This window comes from Camelina sativa, chromosome 11 (genome assembly GCF_030686135.1).
Source record: "Camelina sativa cultivar CO46 ecotype springtype chromosome 11, ASM3068613v1".
In the NCBI taxonomy this organism is placed as follows: Eukaryota; Viridiplantae; Streptophyta; class Magnoliopsida; order Brassicales; family Brassicaceae; genus Camelina; species Camelina sativa.
Window position 1 is genome coordinate 4,200,008 of NC_141890.1, and position 15,508 is coordinate 4,215,515.

The following is a 15,508-nucleotide window of genomic DNA, read 5'->3' on the forward strand; positions in this document are numbered from 1 at the left end:
TATAAATTTAAACGTTTTAAAAACATATATTCAAACATCAAAATTTCAAAATATTACATTTTTAAAAATAAATTTACAGTTATTACTAAAACTAAATTAATTTGATAAAATATGTGAATTTATTTTGATCCTTATATTGATTAAAAAAAAAATATTGTAATATATCAAGTTATCAACGTAGCTATCAAAAAAATATAATTTTAAAATCTGCCAGGAGGCGAAAAGGTCTCCAGGTCCAGCTAAACTCCAAGAGGAAAGAGGAGAGAGAGAGAGATTCAATAATATGCAGAAAGGGTGAAAAAAAAGAGCTAATTGGTTCTCTCTCTTTGATTGATCCATCCACCGATCTATTCATTCTTCTTTGCAGGCTCTGTTTCCGCGGGAAACCCCTCGTTGACCTTGTTTTGATTTCGGCAAGGAGAAGGAGGGATCCACGGATATGACGATTCTGTACGCTCTCGTGGCTCGTGGTACGGTAGTTCTTTCCGAGTTCAGCGTCACGGCTACGAATGCCAGCAACATCGCCAAACAGATCCTCGAGAAGGTCCCTGGAAACGACGACAGCAACGTCTCCTACTCTCAGGATCGCTACGTCTTTCACGTTAAACGCACCGATGGCCTCACCGTCCTCTGTATGGCTGAAGAAACCGCCGGAAGTACGTCCTCCTCCATCTCCTCCCTTATTCTTCTTTTTCCCACCCCTTTATGTTTTCGATGTGTTTTCTCGAATCTTGAGCTGCTGCTTCTATGGCTTACTAGTTTTTAGGATTTTCGATCTTTTGGTCACAGTGGAATTCAAAGTCTAATCCTTTTTTTTGTTCTGGTGTGAATGATCCTTCTGATATTTATATTGATTCCTGATGAATTCAAAGTTCTTATATTTGAGATGTAATTTGTCAGGGAGTATTCCTTTTGCCTTTCTTGAGGATATTCACCAGAGGTTCGTACGGACTTATGCCAGGGCTGTTCATACAGCACAAGCTTATGCCATGAATGACGAATTCTCTAGAGTTCTCAGTCAGCAGATTGAGTATTACTCTAATGATCCTAATGCAGATAGGATTAACCGGATTAAGGGTGAACTGAATCAGGTTTGAGTTTCTCTTTAAATGTTAAGTCTGACTGTGGATTTGTAAATATACTTGGTTCTGAGTCTTGGCTTTACCGTTGACAATACATACTATTTGGTTTTGGACAGGTGCGGGGTGTCATGATAGAGAACATTGACAAAGTTCTAGATAGAGGTGAACGTTTGGAGCTTCTTGTCGATAAAACCGCCAATATGCAGGGGAATACATTCCGTTTCAGAAAGCAAGCTCGTCGTTTCAGAAGCAATGTCTGGTGGAGAAATTGCAAGCTCACGTATGTTTCCTACTACCTTAACATGTTTTGTAGGTTATCCATGAAATTGAATTATTTGCAGTATTGTGATTACAAGGCCGTATGCTAAAACTAGTTATGGCCTTAGAACCCATTAAACTATGGCAAGTGAAGTTCTTTACTCACGCTCAAATTTCACATTTGTAATGGCAAGTGAAGTGCTTTAACAACCCCCCAAGTTCCGCATTTGTAATGTCAAGTATTGAAGAAATGGAATAAAACATATCCTTTGCGTAAAATTTTACTCTTAAATGAGACATAATGATTTTGGCATTTGTTAATTTGTTCCTTTATGAACAAGATCTCAAGTGAGAATCTTTCAAGAATCGAACATTGTTCCTAACCCTGTGTTTGTGTGTCTTGCAGGGTTCTCTTAATAGTACTACTACTGGTGATCATATACATCGGCGTGGCCTTTCTCTGCCATGGACCTACTCTACCATCTTGCATTTAAGTGCTTTTATCTCTTAAGGAATCCATCCCGGTTCTGTGTGTTGCCGCCACTTTTTTTCTCCTCATCTGATTGTAAGCCTCCTGTTTCCTCGGGCTTGTTCATGGGGCTTAAAATCCTTATGTTTTCAACTCACACTTATATGAAGTATTCTTATTTATAGAGCAATGTAAAAGCTCATTGCCTTGCAAGCTGTGTGAATTTTTGTTGTCATCACGTTCTATACATACATAGTGGGAAGTGAACAGGCTTGTTTTGTCTGATATGTTCATACAACTTGTCATGTTCTTTTTTGTGTGACTTCCTCTCATATAATCCATACCACCAACTTCTAAAGTCTTCTGCTAAGGGATTTGTTCATTATTTAAATCATGGATGTGAATCGGGGTCCGGATGTAAAGAATGACTACTGGTACATACGTATTTTTGTTTTCATCCTATTACGATCTAATGTTTGGAGGCTTTTCTCAACATCTTTTTTTTTTTTTTCCTGCGAACCCCATTTTATTAAGTTAGTGACATGAAACTCTCTTCTAGAGTGAGTTTTTCAGCGGTCAAAAAACTTACATGGGAAGGAAACAATACAAAGATGGATAGGTTCCTAATGAACAACAACATCCCAACATACCAAAAGGGACACAAGCAACAAGTACAACTATATAAGTTTGTACAAAGATAAAGGGGCATAAAAACCGAGGAGATAGGGTGAACCACATAGAAGATAGTCCACATGAGGAGGCGAATGGCTGTCCACGAACGAATTGCCGGTCGAAACACGACAAATTGCCACATTGGAATATAAAGATTCTGACGGGTTTTTAATAACCTAACTCGCACTAAAGATGATGAATCTTCAGCTCCCTGAAAAGGGAAGCAGCATGTAGGGAGGGAACAAGTTCCCAAGAGTCGAATGCCCGAAGAAGGATCTGAGGTAAAGCCACCTTGCCACACCACGTTGAAAGATCTAAACCAAGAGGTCACCGAAAAGCAAAGAATGCGAGGAGACCGCGGCGACAAGGGATTGGAGCCGGGGGAAAAACACGAGTGCCACCACCACATTAACATAGAGCAGGCTAAATAGGCGCTCCAAAAGACACCACCAAAACACACCACGGGCTTTTCTCAACCTCTATAAAATGACTTTATCCAATTTGGGTACAATCGGTTGTAATAGCATCAAAAAGTAAACGACATCTAGCAATCTGCCACTTTGGTTTCTCTGCCGGTAGTTAAATGATGTTTGTTGTACATGTTTGAACCTACGTATGCAAAATAGTCTCACATCCATAAGTTTGATCATAATCGAATGTAAATAAATTATTAGAAAAGCAAGACAGGAGGAGAAAAAGATAAAATAAAATATAGGTATGAGTTAAGGCCTGACGCACCTCTCTCACCAACTTGACATCTTGTCATGACACCTAATAGTAGCAAAATAAATAACTTATAGAATAGATATATGCGTGGGGAATTATATATCTTAGAATAATGTAAGTTTTTAATTTTTTTTCATGCAAAAAAAAAAATTTGCATTTCTATAATTTTAAGATCAATTTTGGTTGAACAACATCTTGTTTGAATAATGTATTTACTAATTAAAACATGAAATTTATCTTTTATATATGACATATTATTATATTTTTTTTTTATTAATTATTGGATCACAACTGACCAGTCTATTAGCTAAATTCTTATATTCGTAGGAATCCAGACTTAATCTCAAGTGTGATGATGCCTTCTATAAATAAACTTATATCGAAATGGACTAACGTCGTTTCACATTATTACAATTTTTTAAGCTGTCGGTTATATAATACGTACACTTTACGGTTTAGATATCGTTAGAAAACAGGAAAAAAAAAAAGACGGCTAGATCACGCCTCCAAAAATTATACAGTCCAATTAAAGTCTTTACTTTTTATTTTGGATAAAACCAATTAAACTCTTCACAAAATAATTTTGTATAAACGTGAATTTATTCCTTTTTCTTACACAATATAATAAAAGAAAATAAATAATAAATGTGTTATGTTTTTTTCCTTGTCTAACGCTTTCCCTCAGCGTCCCCTTCCTTCCCTCGCGGTTACTCTTCTTCTTCTTCTTCCTTCCTTCCGAATTTAATATTTTTCTTCAGAGATGGTCAATTGTCTCGTCGTCTCTGGATTTCCCCTTTTTGTCTTCTTCACTCCACCGCCTTCTTCGATTCACGTCCTCCTCTACCTCTTCTAATCCAATCTCCCTTCATCCCTCGTCATCAGCTTTGAAGTCAAATAATCTTAAAAGAGCAGATCTCTTCGTATTGATCCACTGAAACACCTGGATCTTCTTCGTTTCTGGGTTTCAATTTAAAACCTTTTTTGATGGGTTGGAGATACAAAGCTGGTCTGTTCTTGATTGGCACTGTTGTTATCATATGGGTCACCTCTGCTGAAGTTACTCAGGTGAAATGTTTAACCTCTTTAAATTTCCCCTTTTTTCGTTTTTAAAGTTTGATTCTTTTTAGGTTGTGAATGTTTGGATTTGGTTTAATCATATGGATCCAATTTCCACTCATGTTCTTCGAGCTTTTCGAGCTTCAAATTGGTGGTTTGAGAGTTTGATTCTATATTAAGAATAGATGAACCATACGCATAATGCAAATTCAGATCTCTGTTTTTACAATGTGTCAGCTTTGTATAATTTATTGAATCATTTTGACTTCAATTTTGACCAGGATATATTTACAGCATATAAACAGCCATTTGCAGTCACATACCTTGGAGCTTCTCTTATGATTGTTTACCTTCCCATTGCATTCCTCAAAGACTGGTTTTGTCGGTATTTAGATCGACGTTCTTCCAAAACCAATAAAGTTCCTTCTTTGACCGACGGGTCTTCTTCTGTTGAGCTTGGTTCTCCTTTGAGGCACAAAATCATTGAAATGGGACTTCAAGGGACTATGACTAAGAAAGATAGCGAGGAACACCTTTCCTCACACGAAGAAGACGAGAGGCCGTTGATCGGTGGTAGAGGTAAAGATGAAGTGCAGACTCTGAAACAGGGGAAAGCTATCACTACAAAGCAGATTGCAATGTACGGGCTTTACCTCGCACCAATTTGGTTTGTAACAGAGGTGTGTTTTTTTTTTCCTTATGCTGTGTCTATTGTTTTGATGGTGCTTGAAAGTGTCTTCTTTTAACCCTTGGTAATGATATCTGTTTGCTATTTTTTGATGATACAGTATCTGTCCAATGCTGCTCTTGCACGTACGAGTGTGGCAAGCACTACTGTATTGTCTTCAACCTCGGGACTGTTTACTCTTTTCATTGGTGTCTTTTTGGGGCAAGATACTTTGAACCTGTCGAAAGTAGTTGCTGTATTTGTCAGCATGGCCGGTGTGGTCATGACGACGCTTGGGAAAACTTGGGCTGCTGATGATTCGCAATTAAATTCGTCACTGTAAGTTTCCCATCCTAACTCTTTCACCATGCATCTTTTTCTGACGTTTCATCTTGGAAAGTGAAAGAATGTGTATGTATGTACCTCAATTCAAAAGCTGACCCTGGACTGTGTTCTGAATTGATAGCTCAAAATTGTCTCATTTGATTACATGAGTTGTCCAACTTCATCAACCATATTCTTTTAACGTACAGTTGATATTTGTGTTTAGCAACGGGCAACGGTCCCTTATGGGAGATCTCTTTGGACTTCTCTCTGCAGTCTCATATGGACTATTTACAGGTTAGAAAATGTTTTTGTATATGATCCTTTAATGATTAAAAGATTTGGTGGATTTGGTGTGTTGGGGAGGATAACCTCGTGGCCACCCTTCTGTTATTGACAACACAGTGCTTCTTAAGAAGTTTGCTGGTGAAGAAGGAGAAGGGGTTGATGTGCAAAAGCTGTTTGGATACATTGGACTATTCACACTTGTTGCTCTTTGGTGGCTTGGTATACCAATATCTTCCATATTATTTAGTATTGCAAGTGTATAATCCAAAACATACCATATGCGACAGGGAATCGTTTGTCTCTTAATCAAAAGTTTGGTTGTTTGTTTCAGTGTGGCCATTGACAGCACTAGGGATCGAACCCAAGTTTACGATACCACACTCTGTAAAAGTTGATGAAGTTGTCTTAGCCAACGGTTTTGTTGGAAGTGTCCTCTCTGACTATTTTTGGTATGTTTCAATGATTCTATGTTGTCAGCTTGATACTGACAAGTCTCTAGTTTATTGATAGGCTAGCTCCTAGAAAGAGGTGTGTAAATGTTAAGAGAATTACTTATATAGTTATATCTTACTTCGTACTTTTTGTAATCAAAAGGGCACTTTCTGTGGTCTGGACGACTCCACTGGTAGCAACACTGGGCATGTCTCTCACAATTCCGCTTGCAATGGTTGCTGACATGATGATTCATGGTCGGCATTATTCCGCCATATACATTCTTGGCTCTACTCAGGTAACTAAAAAACTCATGTTCTATCAAAATATGAGAAGAGGAATAATTACCCTGATGCTCAAGAACGTTTGTGTGTTTTTGTTTTCAGGTGTTTGCTGGATTCGTAATAGCTAACATATCGGACTTGTTCTCAAAGAAGCTTGGTTTGTAGCAGGATGATTCTTTGTTCTTTGTTCTTTTTTTGTGTGGTATTTGTTGGTAGAAGAAATGTGTCATAGATTCTTGGTTGAATTGAAAGCTAAAAGGGGATTTTCCCTGTTTAATGAAATGAAAGATAAGAATGTGATTAGATCATTACCCCAACGTAGAGAGAGTTGTTGTTGAGCCTAATATGAAAGAATGAAAAATATGATTTGACTCGCTCTTAAATATCAAAACTAACCAATTCCCATGATCGGACCGGACTACTCCGGAATTTATCGAAAGATCTTGGAAAACACTAATGATGGTTTGTTAGCTTAACCACAATTTACAAAGGACTAAATCACACATTTAACGTTTGGTTAAATCGAAAACCTTCTTGCAGCGTCAGAAGGTTTAGTTCGCATTATTGTTCTGTTTTGTTGTTCTCTACTTTCCTGAGATCGGACGAGATTATATAAAACAAAACTGGTCGTTTTGGGATTTGGACGATTTGCGGACGACGACCATGGCGCCGATTCTTAGATCCACTTCCCTTCTCGCTTTGTTCGTCTGCCATATTTCTCTCTTCTTCTTCTTCGCTTCCAATCTTCCGATCTCATCTGGGTAATCAATCTTTCAATCATCCTACAAATCATCTAAATTTATTTTGATTATTTTTACCTGCGTTACAGCTGCTGTTAGAGAGCTTTTAATGTTTTATTTCCTGCTTTAGTAGCTCCTTTTATATCCTTTTAGCATTAGCCTCTTAATTCGTGGTTCAGTGATCGTGATACCTTCTTTAAGCTTTTGGGTTGATGATTTTTAGCAACTTTGATTTCAATTTGATCTACTTACTTGATGAAATTTAATACATCTAAGGATGTTAGTAAATTTACCAGCTTTTTGCTGTCTTTGAATTCAGCTGTTCAATTCATTCTTTCCTTTTTCATACAGGTCTGAGGATAGCTACACGATCACGGGTAGAGTAAGGATCCCAGCAAGTAAGTTTCTTCCTTTGCCTTGTAGTTATTCTTCAATTATTTACTCAATTTGCTATCTTTTTGGGGTTTATCTGTCAATTATCTGATTTTCTAAGCCTCCGGTTTCATGGCATTGTTCAAAGGAAAAAATCCAACTATCTACTACAATTTATTTCTTCTAATAAATCTGTGAGTCTAAAATAGCAGATCAGTGGCTGTTATTACGCCTAGCTGTTATGCAACTTCCACTGGTATTATCTGTGTGTTTGTTTGCTTTGTGTAATTGATCTTAAGCTTCTCATGTATATCCGTGGCTCTATATAGTGTCACCTAGTGAGAAACTAGGGTAGATCTATAGTAATTCTGTATGCATATTTCCCTCTATACCTTACAGACCCATTGGGGAGTTTTCAATGTAGGAACTTGCTATGTAGTACGATATCTCGATAAGTAGACTGGCTTAAGAGTAGTGTTTGCTCATGGATATGAGCAGATACATTTGTTTTTTTCAATTGTTTTTTAGTTTGAGTACTGTTTTTTCGACAATGTAGTTTCTGTCATTATTGTCTTTGAGTGCTTCCTATTATTCTAAAGTTCTAACTACATGATACTTTAAACTCCATCTCGTTTCCATTATGTAATAGCCTCACTACTCTCTTTTTTTTTGCAAACTAATGTTGAAGTTATTATGGCAGGCACAGTGATTGGTCATGCAGCAAAATTCTCAAATATCAAAGTTATACTCAATGGTGGACAGAATGTTACTTTCCTCAGGCCCGATGGATACTTTACATTGTATCCTATTTTTCTTTCTTCAAATAATATTTCCTGTAGTATCTTTAAAATTTTATATGTTGGGTTATTTACTCATGACATCTACTAATTGGTTCCTTAGACATCTTTCATATACGTCATCTGTAGCTTTTGGTGTTAATATTGGTAGATGTAGTAGGTTGAGAAAACTTGATACTGTATTGTGTTGTTAAAATAAGAGTTTCGTTTTCCTTTACTAATCTAATTTCAAAGCCACAAAGTGCCAGCTGGGACTCATCTGATTGAAGTTTATGCGATGGGCTACTTCTTTTCTCCAGTAAGAGTTTTTTAGTTGCAATATTCTATGATATCCTGAACGACATCTTTTTTTTTAAAGAACTCAGTTCTCATTTGTCAATCAATGATTTCAATTAGGTGCGAGTTGATGTTAGTGCTCGACATAATGGCAAGGTTCAAGCAACACTAACAGAAACCAGGAGGAGTCTTACTGAGCTGGTTCTGGAGCCACTGCGAGCAGAGCAATACTACGAGGTGAATACTTCATACTGTGTCTTCTTCTCGTTTAGTTTTAGCTATATATGCTTCTTTCTCCTGTTCTCTGATCGATCATGTACCATTTGCACAGATGCGAGAGCCTTTCAACGTTATGGCAATTGCGAAAAGTCCAATGGGTCTTATGGTGGGATTCATGGTCGTTGTTGTGTTCTTAATGCCCAAGTTGATGGAAAACATAGGTACACTTCTCTAACCCTTCACTTGAATCCATAAGCAGTTCACAGTGTACCTAATCTCTTAGAGCTCTTTAAACCTTTACTGAACCTAATTGTTGGTATGTGTGATAAACAGATCCAGAGGAAATGAAGAGCGCACAAGAGCAGATGAGAAGCCAAGGAGTGCCTTCACTCTCTAGCTTATTGCCAGCTAGTCGCTGATAGTTCTTTCTTCAGCAGCGTTAACCAACAGTCCCAAGACACAAAGGTTTTTTTAACTTGTATAAAGAGTTAAAAACAAGTTTCAAGGATAGGCTTGGAAGAAATTAGCGACAGCAAATTCCTTAAAGCGATCTAACATTGGGTTTACAAGATTGGTTAGTTGTAGAGACTGTTGGAAACTGACATTAAGTGTGTGCATTGTTTTTTTTTTTTGGTCTTTTTATTCATGATTAATGAATTGCTCTCTTCTATTATTTTTTTTGGTTTAGAATGTTTTATTAAGTCCATTACACGAATCCTACTATCCAAATCAAAAATAAAATTTACATGTTTCCACAATGTTTATAAACCCTTCCGATGTATGCATGTTGAGTTGTTTATTGTGATGATGGTAACCCGCTGAGTGTATCAGAGTGTTCAAAACTTGTTTTATCGTCACCTCAAATCGTAATGATGATCGCCGACGACCACAAAGAAACGGTTCCTTTGCCAAACAGAAAAAAACACTTTTTTTATAGAAAATCCAAAAAAGAAATCGAACAAGGAAAACATAAATCCAAAGCTACATTATATTATCTATTAACTTTCCTTGTTCACTTTCTCGATTTCGAATCTGAGAATTTGTATCTCTCCCTCTCGTTGTGGATTGAGATGATGGAGAGCTTACCAACGACGGTCTCAGCTAAATCAGACCGGCGAGGTAGGTCGTCCAAGTCTCCGAATAACTCCAAGCCCTCTCTTATCTTAGCCTTCTTCTCTTGCCTTGCTTGGCTCTACGTCGCTGGCCGGTACGTCACTTTTTTCTTTTATCCTTTTCTCTATTTCCGATTGACTTGTTTCTCGGGAGTGATAATAAAATCTCAGTGATTCTAGATTTGTTCTTCGAATTGCATCCCGAAATCGAATTATTGGAGTTTTAAGAATCGTCATCGTGATAGAACAATGTTTTCGTTCGTTGTTGTTGATAGATTCATAGATCTCGCAGATGCTAGATTTATATAATATCAGATATAACTGTATTGCAATGTGTTTTTCGGGTTGGTATCAGTTGATTCTGATCTCTATTATGGTGGTGTTTGTTTCTTACTTGTATTAGGTTATGGCAAGATGCGCAGTACAGAGCAGCACTCAATACTGTGCTTAAGAATAATTATGATCAGGTTGGTTATTCCTTGTGCCTCTTTTGAATTAGAAAGTTAGAAACTAGTATCCCTTCAGACGAGTCATTTTCACTAATTAAATGTTTTTGTCTTCAATGTTGATCATGTTCTTTGTGGAGTATAGAGGCCTAAGGTTCTTACGGTGGAGGACAAGCTTGTGGTTCTTGGATGCAAGTAAGTTTGGTTTTTATTTATTTATGATTGTATGTTTTTTCTTATCCTGCATGTACTGACTAACACACAATGTAACTGTTTAATAGAGATCTTGAGAGGAGAATTGTTGAAACTGAAATGGAGTTGGCACAGGCAAAGAGTGAAGGCTATCTTAAAAACCAGAAAAGTGTCTCTTCTTCAGGGAAGAAGATGCTTGCTGTTATTGGAGTTTACACAGGCTTTGGAAGTCACTTGAAGCGCAATAAGTTTAGAGGCTCTTGGATGCCACGAGGTAGAATTATCACCTGCTTTGTTTTGGTACGATACATAAGTTTTCTCTTATGAAACTTTCTTCTCTTTAGATGATGCTCTGAAAAAACTTGAGGAAAGAGGAGTTGTCATACGCTTTGTGATTGGTCGGAGGTTTTCCTACTCACTTTCGTCTTCATTTCTTTAGAATTTTGTTTTCAATTGCAAAGTTTTTCACGGTCTAATGTTAATGCTTTATAAATTGCCAGTGCTAACCGAGGTGATAGCCTAGATAGGAAAATTGACGAAGAAAATCGTGCAACTAAAGACTTTTTGATTCTTGTAAGTAACGATAACTCTTTTGCTTCTTTTTGTTGCCTGCTTATTTAAATTTCGTCTTACTGATGTGGCTTCCAATCTATATTTTCTCTCGAAATATGATGGATTATTAGGAGAATCACGAGGAAGCCCAAGAAGAGTTACCGAAGAAAGTGAAGTTCTTCTACAGTGCTGCTGTTCAGAATTGGGATGCAGAGTTTTATGTCAAAGTTGATGACAACGTGGACCTAGATCTTGGTAATACTTTCTCTTTCATGTCTTTGTCTTGCAAAGCTATTTTTGGTCCAATCAGAATAGCAACGATGTCCTTGAGTGACATGTTTTCGATCTAACAGAGGGGATGATTGGGCTTCTTGAAACCCGCCGTGGTCAAGATGGTGCTTACATTGGGTGCATGAAGTCTGGAGATGTGATTACTGAAGAGTTCGTATATTCTCTACTATCTTCAGTTCACATAATTGAGACTTCTAAGCTGTGACTATGAACATTCTCATTCTCATATTTTATGGGTGATTTCTTTGTGGTATACAGGGGAAGTCAATGGTATGAGCCTGAGTGGTGGAAATTTGGGGATGACAAATCGTAAGTGTCTTGTACCTCAGAAGTCTTCTAGTTTATGTTAAGCCCTCGTGACCTGTGTTGTGTGTACTCAATTTATTTATTCGGTCTATATAGGTACTTCCGTCATGCAACTGGTTCGCTTGTAATACTCTCCAAAAATCTGGCTCAGTATATCAATATAAACAGGTGAGGTTTCACATTTTGGCAGAAGATTTAGTCTCACAAAGAGTATATATGTCACACAAACCTAAGTTCATAATCATGGTTTATATCTTTCCTCGGTGTACATATAAATGTAGTGGATTGTTGAAGACCTATGCGTTTGATGATACCACAATTGGATCATGGATGATTGGCGTCCAGGCAACATATATAGACGACAATCGCCTTTGCTGCAGCAGCACAAGACAAGGTGTGAATACTAAAATCTCTCACAAAAATTATTCTCATGATTAACTGAAGAATGCTTAGGTTTTGTTTTGTGATGTTAGACCACAAATCATTTGGTCTTAGCAGCAGCTTGTTAAATTTACAACCAATGTAAATCTGTTTATTTTGCAGAAAAAGTATGTTCCATGGCATGATCGATGCATAGCTGATCCTCTTGGCCCCAAGCAAAGTCACGACGGTTTCTCATTGCATTCATGGTGCTTCGATCCTCTTTGAAGCAAATTCTTGGACCCGAAACCAAATTTATAATTCGTTTTGTTAGAATGAGTATGATTAGGCCATTTGTTACAGTTTGTGATTAGGACACATCCCTTGAGCTTTGGAGTAAGAAAATGGGGGAATGGTATAGTTGTGAATGAAGTATAATTTTTCCGTTGTTTATCATTTCTCCGTCCATTTTAGCTCAATCTCTGAGAAGACTTTTTATTTTGTTATTTTCTGGTTAATAATATCAAAATAGTATGTGTAGATAGATGTAAATGACAATATAATTCAAATATTAACAGAATATCTCATACGTCAATTTTTGAATGTGTTAATGAATTTATAGTGGAAATAAAAATTATAAAGTTCTAAACATGACAATAAAATTTAAAGTGGAACAGATTTGAAAACTTGCTGATAAAACAAAAACGGCCGGCTCTCATTTGCCTAATTTCATGCGTTATTCAACTGGTTTAACATAACCAAAGAAGTTCAACACACGACTTGAATCGGTACAGAAAATATTACATGGTGGAGGTGGGACTCAAATAATACAACAAAAATATTTTAAGCACCACATAAATATACTTCCTTTATACAACAAAGAAAAGTACTTCAAAAGTTGTACTTCAAATTCAGAATCCTACCAAAATAGTTTTGACTCAAATAAACATTGCGGTCAAAGAATTAGCTTCAGCCTTTAAACAAAACAAAGGCAATAACTTTAACCTAATAATTGAATAAACCTTTAAACAAAATTATTAGTTTCCATACCATAGGTTTTCTATTTGCATACCATAAGTTATGACTAAATTGCAACAAGTAAGTTAAAGTCATGACTATCCAAAAAAAAATTGTAATATATAAATTAACACCAACGCCTCCCTATAAAAAAGACGAACATCACATTTGAACACCCACCACAATACTCATAGTTACTACGTACGTTTTCCAAAATTCTTTGAGAAAAAAAAACTCCAAAGAAGGACAAACAATGGCATCAAACGCTTGCAAACTCCTTTGCCTTGTTCTAGTCTTCGCATTCATCAACCAAGGTATATTTATATACACTATTCATACAAACACAATTATATTATAGTATCAAATTCGTATTATATATTATATTATATAATTCAAATTCAAATTATATTATATTATGTAATTAAAAAGAAAATTTATATATCTTTGTTATTACATAAAGGAAATTAATATATAACTTTGTTTATCCTTGGGAAATTTGGAAGGGTATGGAGACTGTCATCTAAATTACCTATCAGTGAAACAATCGAAGACCGGAAAAATGATTGAGAACAAACCGGAGTGGGAAGTGAGAGTAAGGAACCCTTGTATTAGGTGCAAATTCCAGTACGCAAAGTTGTTATGTGTCGGTTTCAAATCGGTCACTCCCGTCCCTACCTCGTCGTTGTCGAAATCAGGCGACATTTGTCTCCTCAACGCCGGTAATTTCATCTTCCCGCACGTGGACTTCGTTTTCAAATACGTATGGGACACCAGCTTCGACCTCAAGGTCATCGACGGCGTCATCGTTTGCCCTTAAATTTAATTTCTACCCGTCTTTTTCGGTTTGATTCCGTTTTGGTTCATGTTTGTTTTGTTGTTCATTGGGCATATGAAACTGATGATACTTACCTAACTGTTGTCCTAATCATTAGTTTACGGATTAATAAAGATGCTCGTTATTATACTATTGCTTACCTTTTCTGTTAATTTTTCAATTCACTTTATGTTAATACTGGAGATATCAGAAACGACTTACGTCACGTAACATTCGTGTTTGCATTATTTTTTTTTTGGAGTAATTTTAGTGTTTAGATGGTTATTCAGGTCAAACATGCGAATAAATAAATAAAAAGAACAGTCAAACGGTGAAAAACATAGAAAATGAGACTTCTATAGATGTTTATAACAAACAAGTGGCAATTTCTCATAGATTCTTATCTTATTAGGCCCAATGGTTCCCTACTTACTTCCCTTCCATTCCCTTCCCTTCCCTATATAAATACTAGAATCACAATTTATACTCATATATTGACTGATTGCTACATTTTCTAAAATCTCTACTAGATCATCCAAAGGTCAGGCAATGACAACAAAGGCTTGCAAATTCCTTTGCCTCGTTCTCTTCTTTGCCTTTGTCACCCAAGGTACGTATATATATCGTGAACACGATTATCTTATTCATATTATTCTCATTTAGTGTTGTTAATCAGACAATAATTTGTCTTTTCCTTGGAATATAATTAGGGTATGGGTCTGACGCCGGTAATTTTTATTCTCTCAAGAGCCTTTCGGTGAAACAATCGAAGACCGGAAAAATGGTAAAGAACAAACCGGAGTGGGAAGTGAAAGTGATGAATTCGTCTCCCTGCTATTTCACTTTCACAACGATGTCATGTGTCGGTTTCCAATCGGTCACTCCCATCCCCGATTCCGTGGTATCCAAGTCCGGTGATATCTGTCTCCTCTACAAAGACTCGGCGTTCCATGACTTCAGTTTCAAGTACGTATGGGACACGAGCTTCGACCTCAAGATCCTCTCCGGCAGCATCGCTTGCTCTTGATATTTTCTACCCGGTTTGATCCGGTCTTGCTTCAGTTCATGTTATTTTACTTACTTGGGCATATATGTAATTGATGATTTTTGTTGGCTTAAACAAAAAGTTGTCAGATTCATCTGCTTGAGATTAATAAAGACTTTTCAAACAAAAGTTTGCTATTTAATTATTTGCATGAGAAGAGAAACCAAGAATTAGAACCGGGTAATAAACCTCGAGAGTTGAGAATATATATTAACCACGAGGAGATGAAACGATCTAGACAAAATACTGAAACCCTAGAGAAGAAACGAAGAGTCGAGAGAGTTTCAGTTGAACGATTCAAAAGGCAATAAGATCCACTGGCTCCTCATGAAGTACAGTTTAAATGGTCATTCGCCATGATATGAACGATAGAATTCAGAAGCTGTTTAATTACAAGTCTAAATTAAAATAATGCAAACACGAACGTTACGTGACGTAAGTCGTAACTGATCATCTTCATGTCAGCAAAGAGAGGAAACATGCACCGTCCAATAGTGTAAACTCATTTAAGAAGAAAATGAATTCTTAGAGAAAAGATATGTATTAATATTAAATTAATCTTTAAAACGGTTTAAATTAATAAAACAAATAATAAATACACTATTTTGGATTCAACGTTTACATTAAGAGTTAAATTATTTAAATTTATTTAAATTTATTAGTCTCATATTAATTTAAATTTAAATTATTTAAATTTAACATTTTTAGATT

General features: G+C 36.4%; 6 protein-coding genes across 8 annotated transcripts; all 6 read left to right on the plus strand.

The window, feature by feature from the left end:
* The first annotated feature begins 194 nt into the window (after positions 1–194).
* Positions 195–2,167, plus strand: LOC104721616 (vesicle-associated membrane protein 711). Its single transcript, XM_010439646.3, has 4 exons — positions 195–656; positions 901–1,091; positions 1,199–1,362; positions 1,747–2,167. Exons 1-4 carry the CDS (start codon positions 440–442, stop codon positions 1,832–1,834), a joined length of 660 nt encoding a protein of 219 aa, XP_010437948.2. The 5' UTR covers positions 195–439; the 3' UTR covers positions 1,835–2,167.
* A 1,656-nt stretch (positions 2,168–3,823) lies between these two features.
* LOC104721617 (putative transporter C405.03c) lies at positions 3,824–6,566 on the plus strand. Of its 2 annotated transcripts, XM_010439647.3 has the most exons (8): positions 3,824–4,272; positions 4,545–4,943; positions 5,052–5,269; positions 5,481–5,551; positions 5,660–5,761; positions 5,874–5,991; positions 6,137–6,272; positions 6,361–6,566. In XM_010439647.3, the coding sequence occupies exons 1-8, from the start codon at positions 4,192–4,194 to the stop codon at positions 6,421–6,423; spliced, it is 1,188 nt and encodes a 395-aa protein (XP_010437949.2). In that variant the 5' UTR covers positions 3,824–4,191; the 3' UTR covers positions 6,424–6,566. The 2 variants fall into 2 exon arrangements, with proteins under 2 accessions (XP_010437949.2, XP_010437950.2); XM_010439648.2 differs by lacking the exon at positions 5,052–5,269 and having other exon boundaries at positions 3,826–4,272; positions 5,464–5,551.
* A 10-nt stretch (positions 6,567–6,576) lies between these two features.
* Positions 6,577–9,335, plus strand: LOC104721618 (ER membrane protein complex subunit 7 homolog). Its single transcript, XM_087473854.1, has 7 exons — positions 6,577–7,019; positions 7,350–7,396; positions 8,071–8,170; positions 8,402–8,465; positions 8,564–8,680; positions 8,775–8,883; positions 8,996–9,335. The coding sequence occupies exons 1-7, from the start codon at positions 6,922–6,924 to the stop codon at positions 9,079–9,081; spliced, it is 621 nt and encodes a 206-aa protein (XP_087329980.1). The 5' UTR covers positions 6,577–6,921; the 3' UTR covers positions 9,082–9,335.
* A 53-nt stretch (positions 9,336–9,388) lies between these two features.
* Positions 9,389–12,400, plus strand: LOC104721619 (hydroxyproline O-galactosyltransferase HPGT2). 2 transcript variants are annotated; one of them, XM_087473853.1, is made up of 12 exons: positions 9,389–9,869; positions 10,178–10,241; positions 10,366–10,415; positions 10,502–10,686; positions 10,757–10,817; positions 10,913–10,985; positions 11,096–11,219; positions 11,318–11,405; positions 11,514–11,564; positions 11,658–11,729; positions 11,843–11,955; positions 12,105–12,400. In XM_087473853.1, exons 1-12 carry the CDS (start codon positions 9,532–9,534, stop codon positions 12,125–12,127), a joined length of 1,242 nt encoding a protein of 413 aa, XP_087329979.1. In that variant the 5' UTR covers positions 9,389–9,531; the 3' UTR covers positions 12,128–12,400. The 2 variants fall into 2 exon arrangements, 1 of the variants encoding a protein (XP_087329979.1); XR_015571771.1 differs by having other exon boundaries at positions 9,462–9,869; positions 10,757–10,810.
* Positions 12,401–13,110: 710 nt separating this feature from the next.
* LOC104721622 (uncharacterized) lies at positions 13,111–13,905 on the plus strand. Its single transcript, XM_010439651.3, has 2 exons — positions 13,111–13,252; positions 13,442–13,905. The coding sequence occupies exons 1-2, from the start codon at positions 13,192–13,194 to the stop codon at positions 13,753–13,755; spliced, it is 375 nt and encodes a 124-aa protein (XP_010437953.1). The 5' UTR covers positions 13,111–13,191; the 3' UTR covers positions 13,756–13,905.
* A 298-nt stretch (positions 13,906–14,203) lies between these two features.
* Positions 14,204–14,926, plus strand: LOC104721623 (uncharacterized). Its single transcript, XM_010439652.3, has 2 exons — positions 14,204–14,362; positions 14,463–14,926. Exons 1-2 carry the CDS (start codon positions 14,302–14,304, stop codon positions 14,777–14,779), a joined length of 378 nt encoding a protein of 125 aa, XP_010437954.1. The 5' UTR covers positions 14,204–14,301; the 3' UTR covers positions 14,780–14,926.
* The last annotated feature ends 582 nt before the right edge of the window (positions 14,927–15,508 follow it).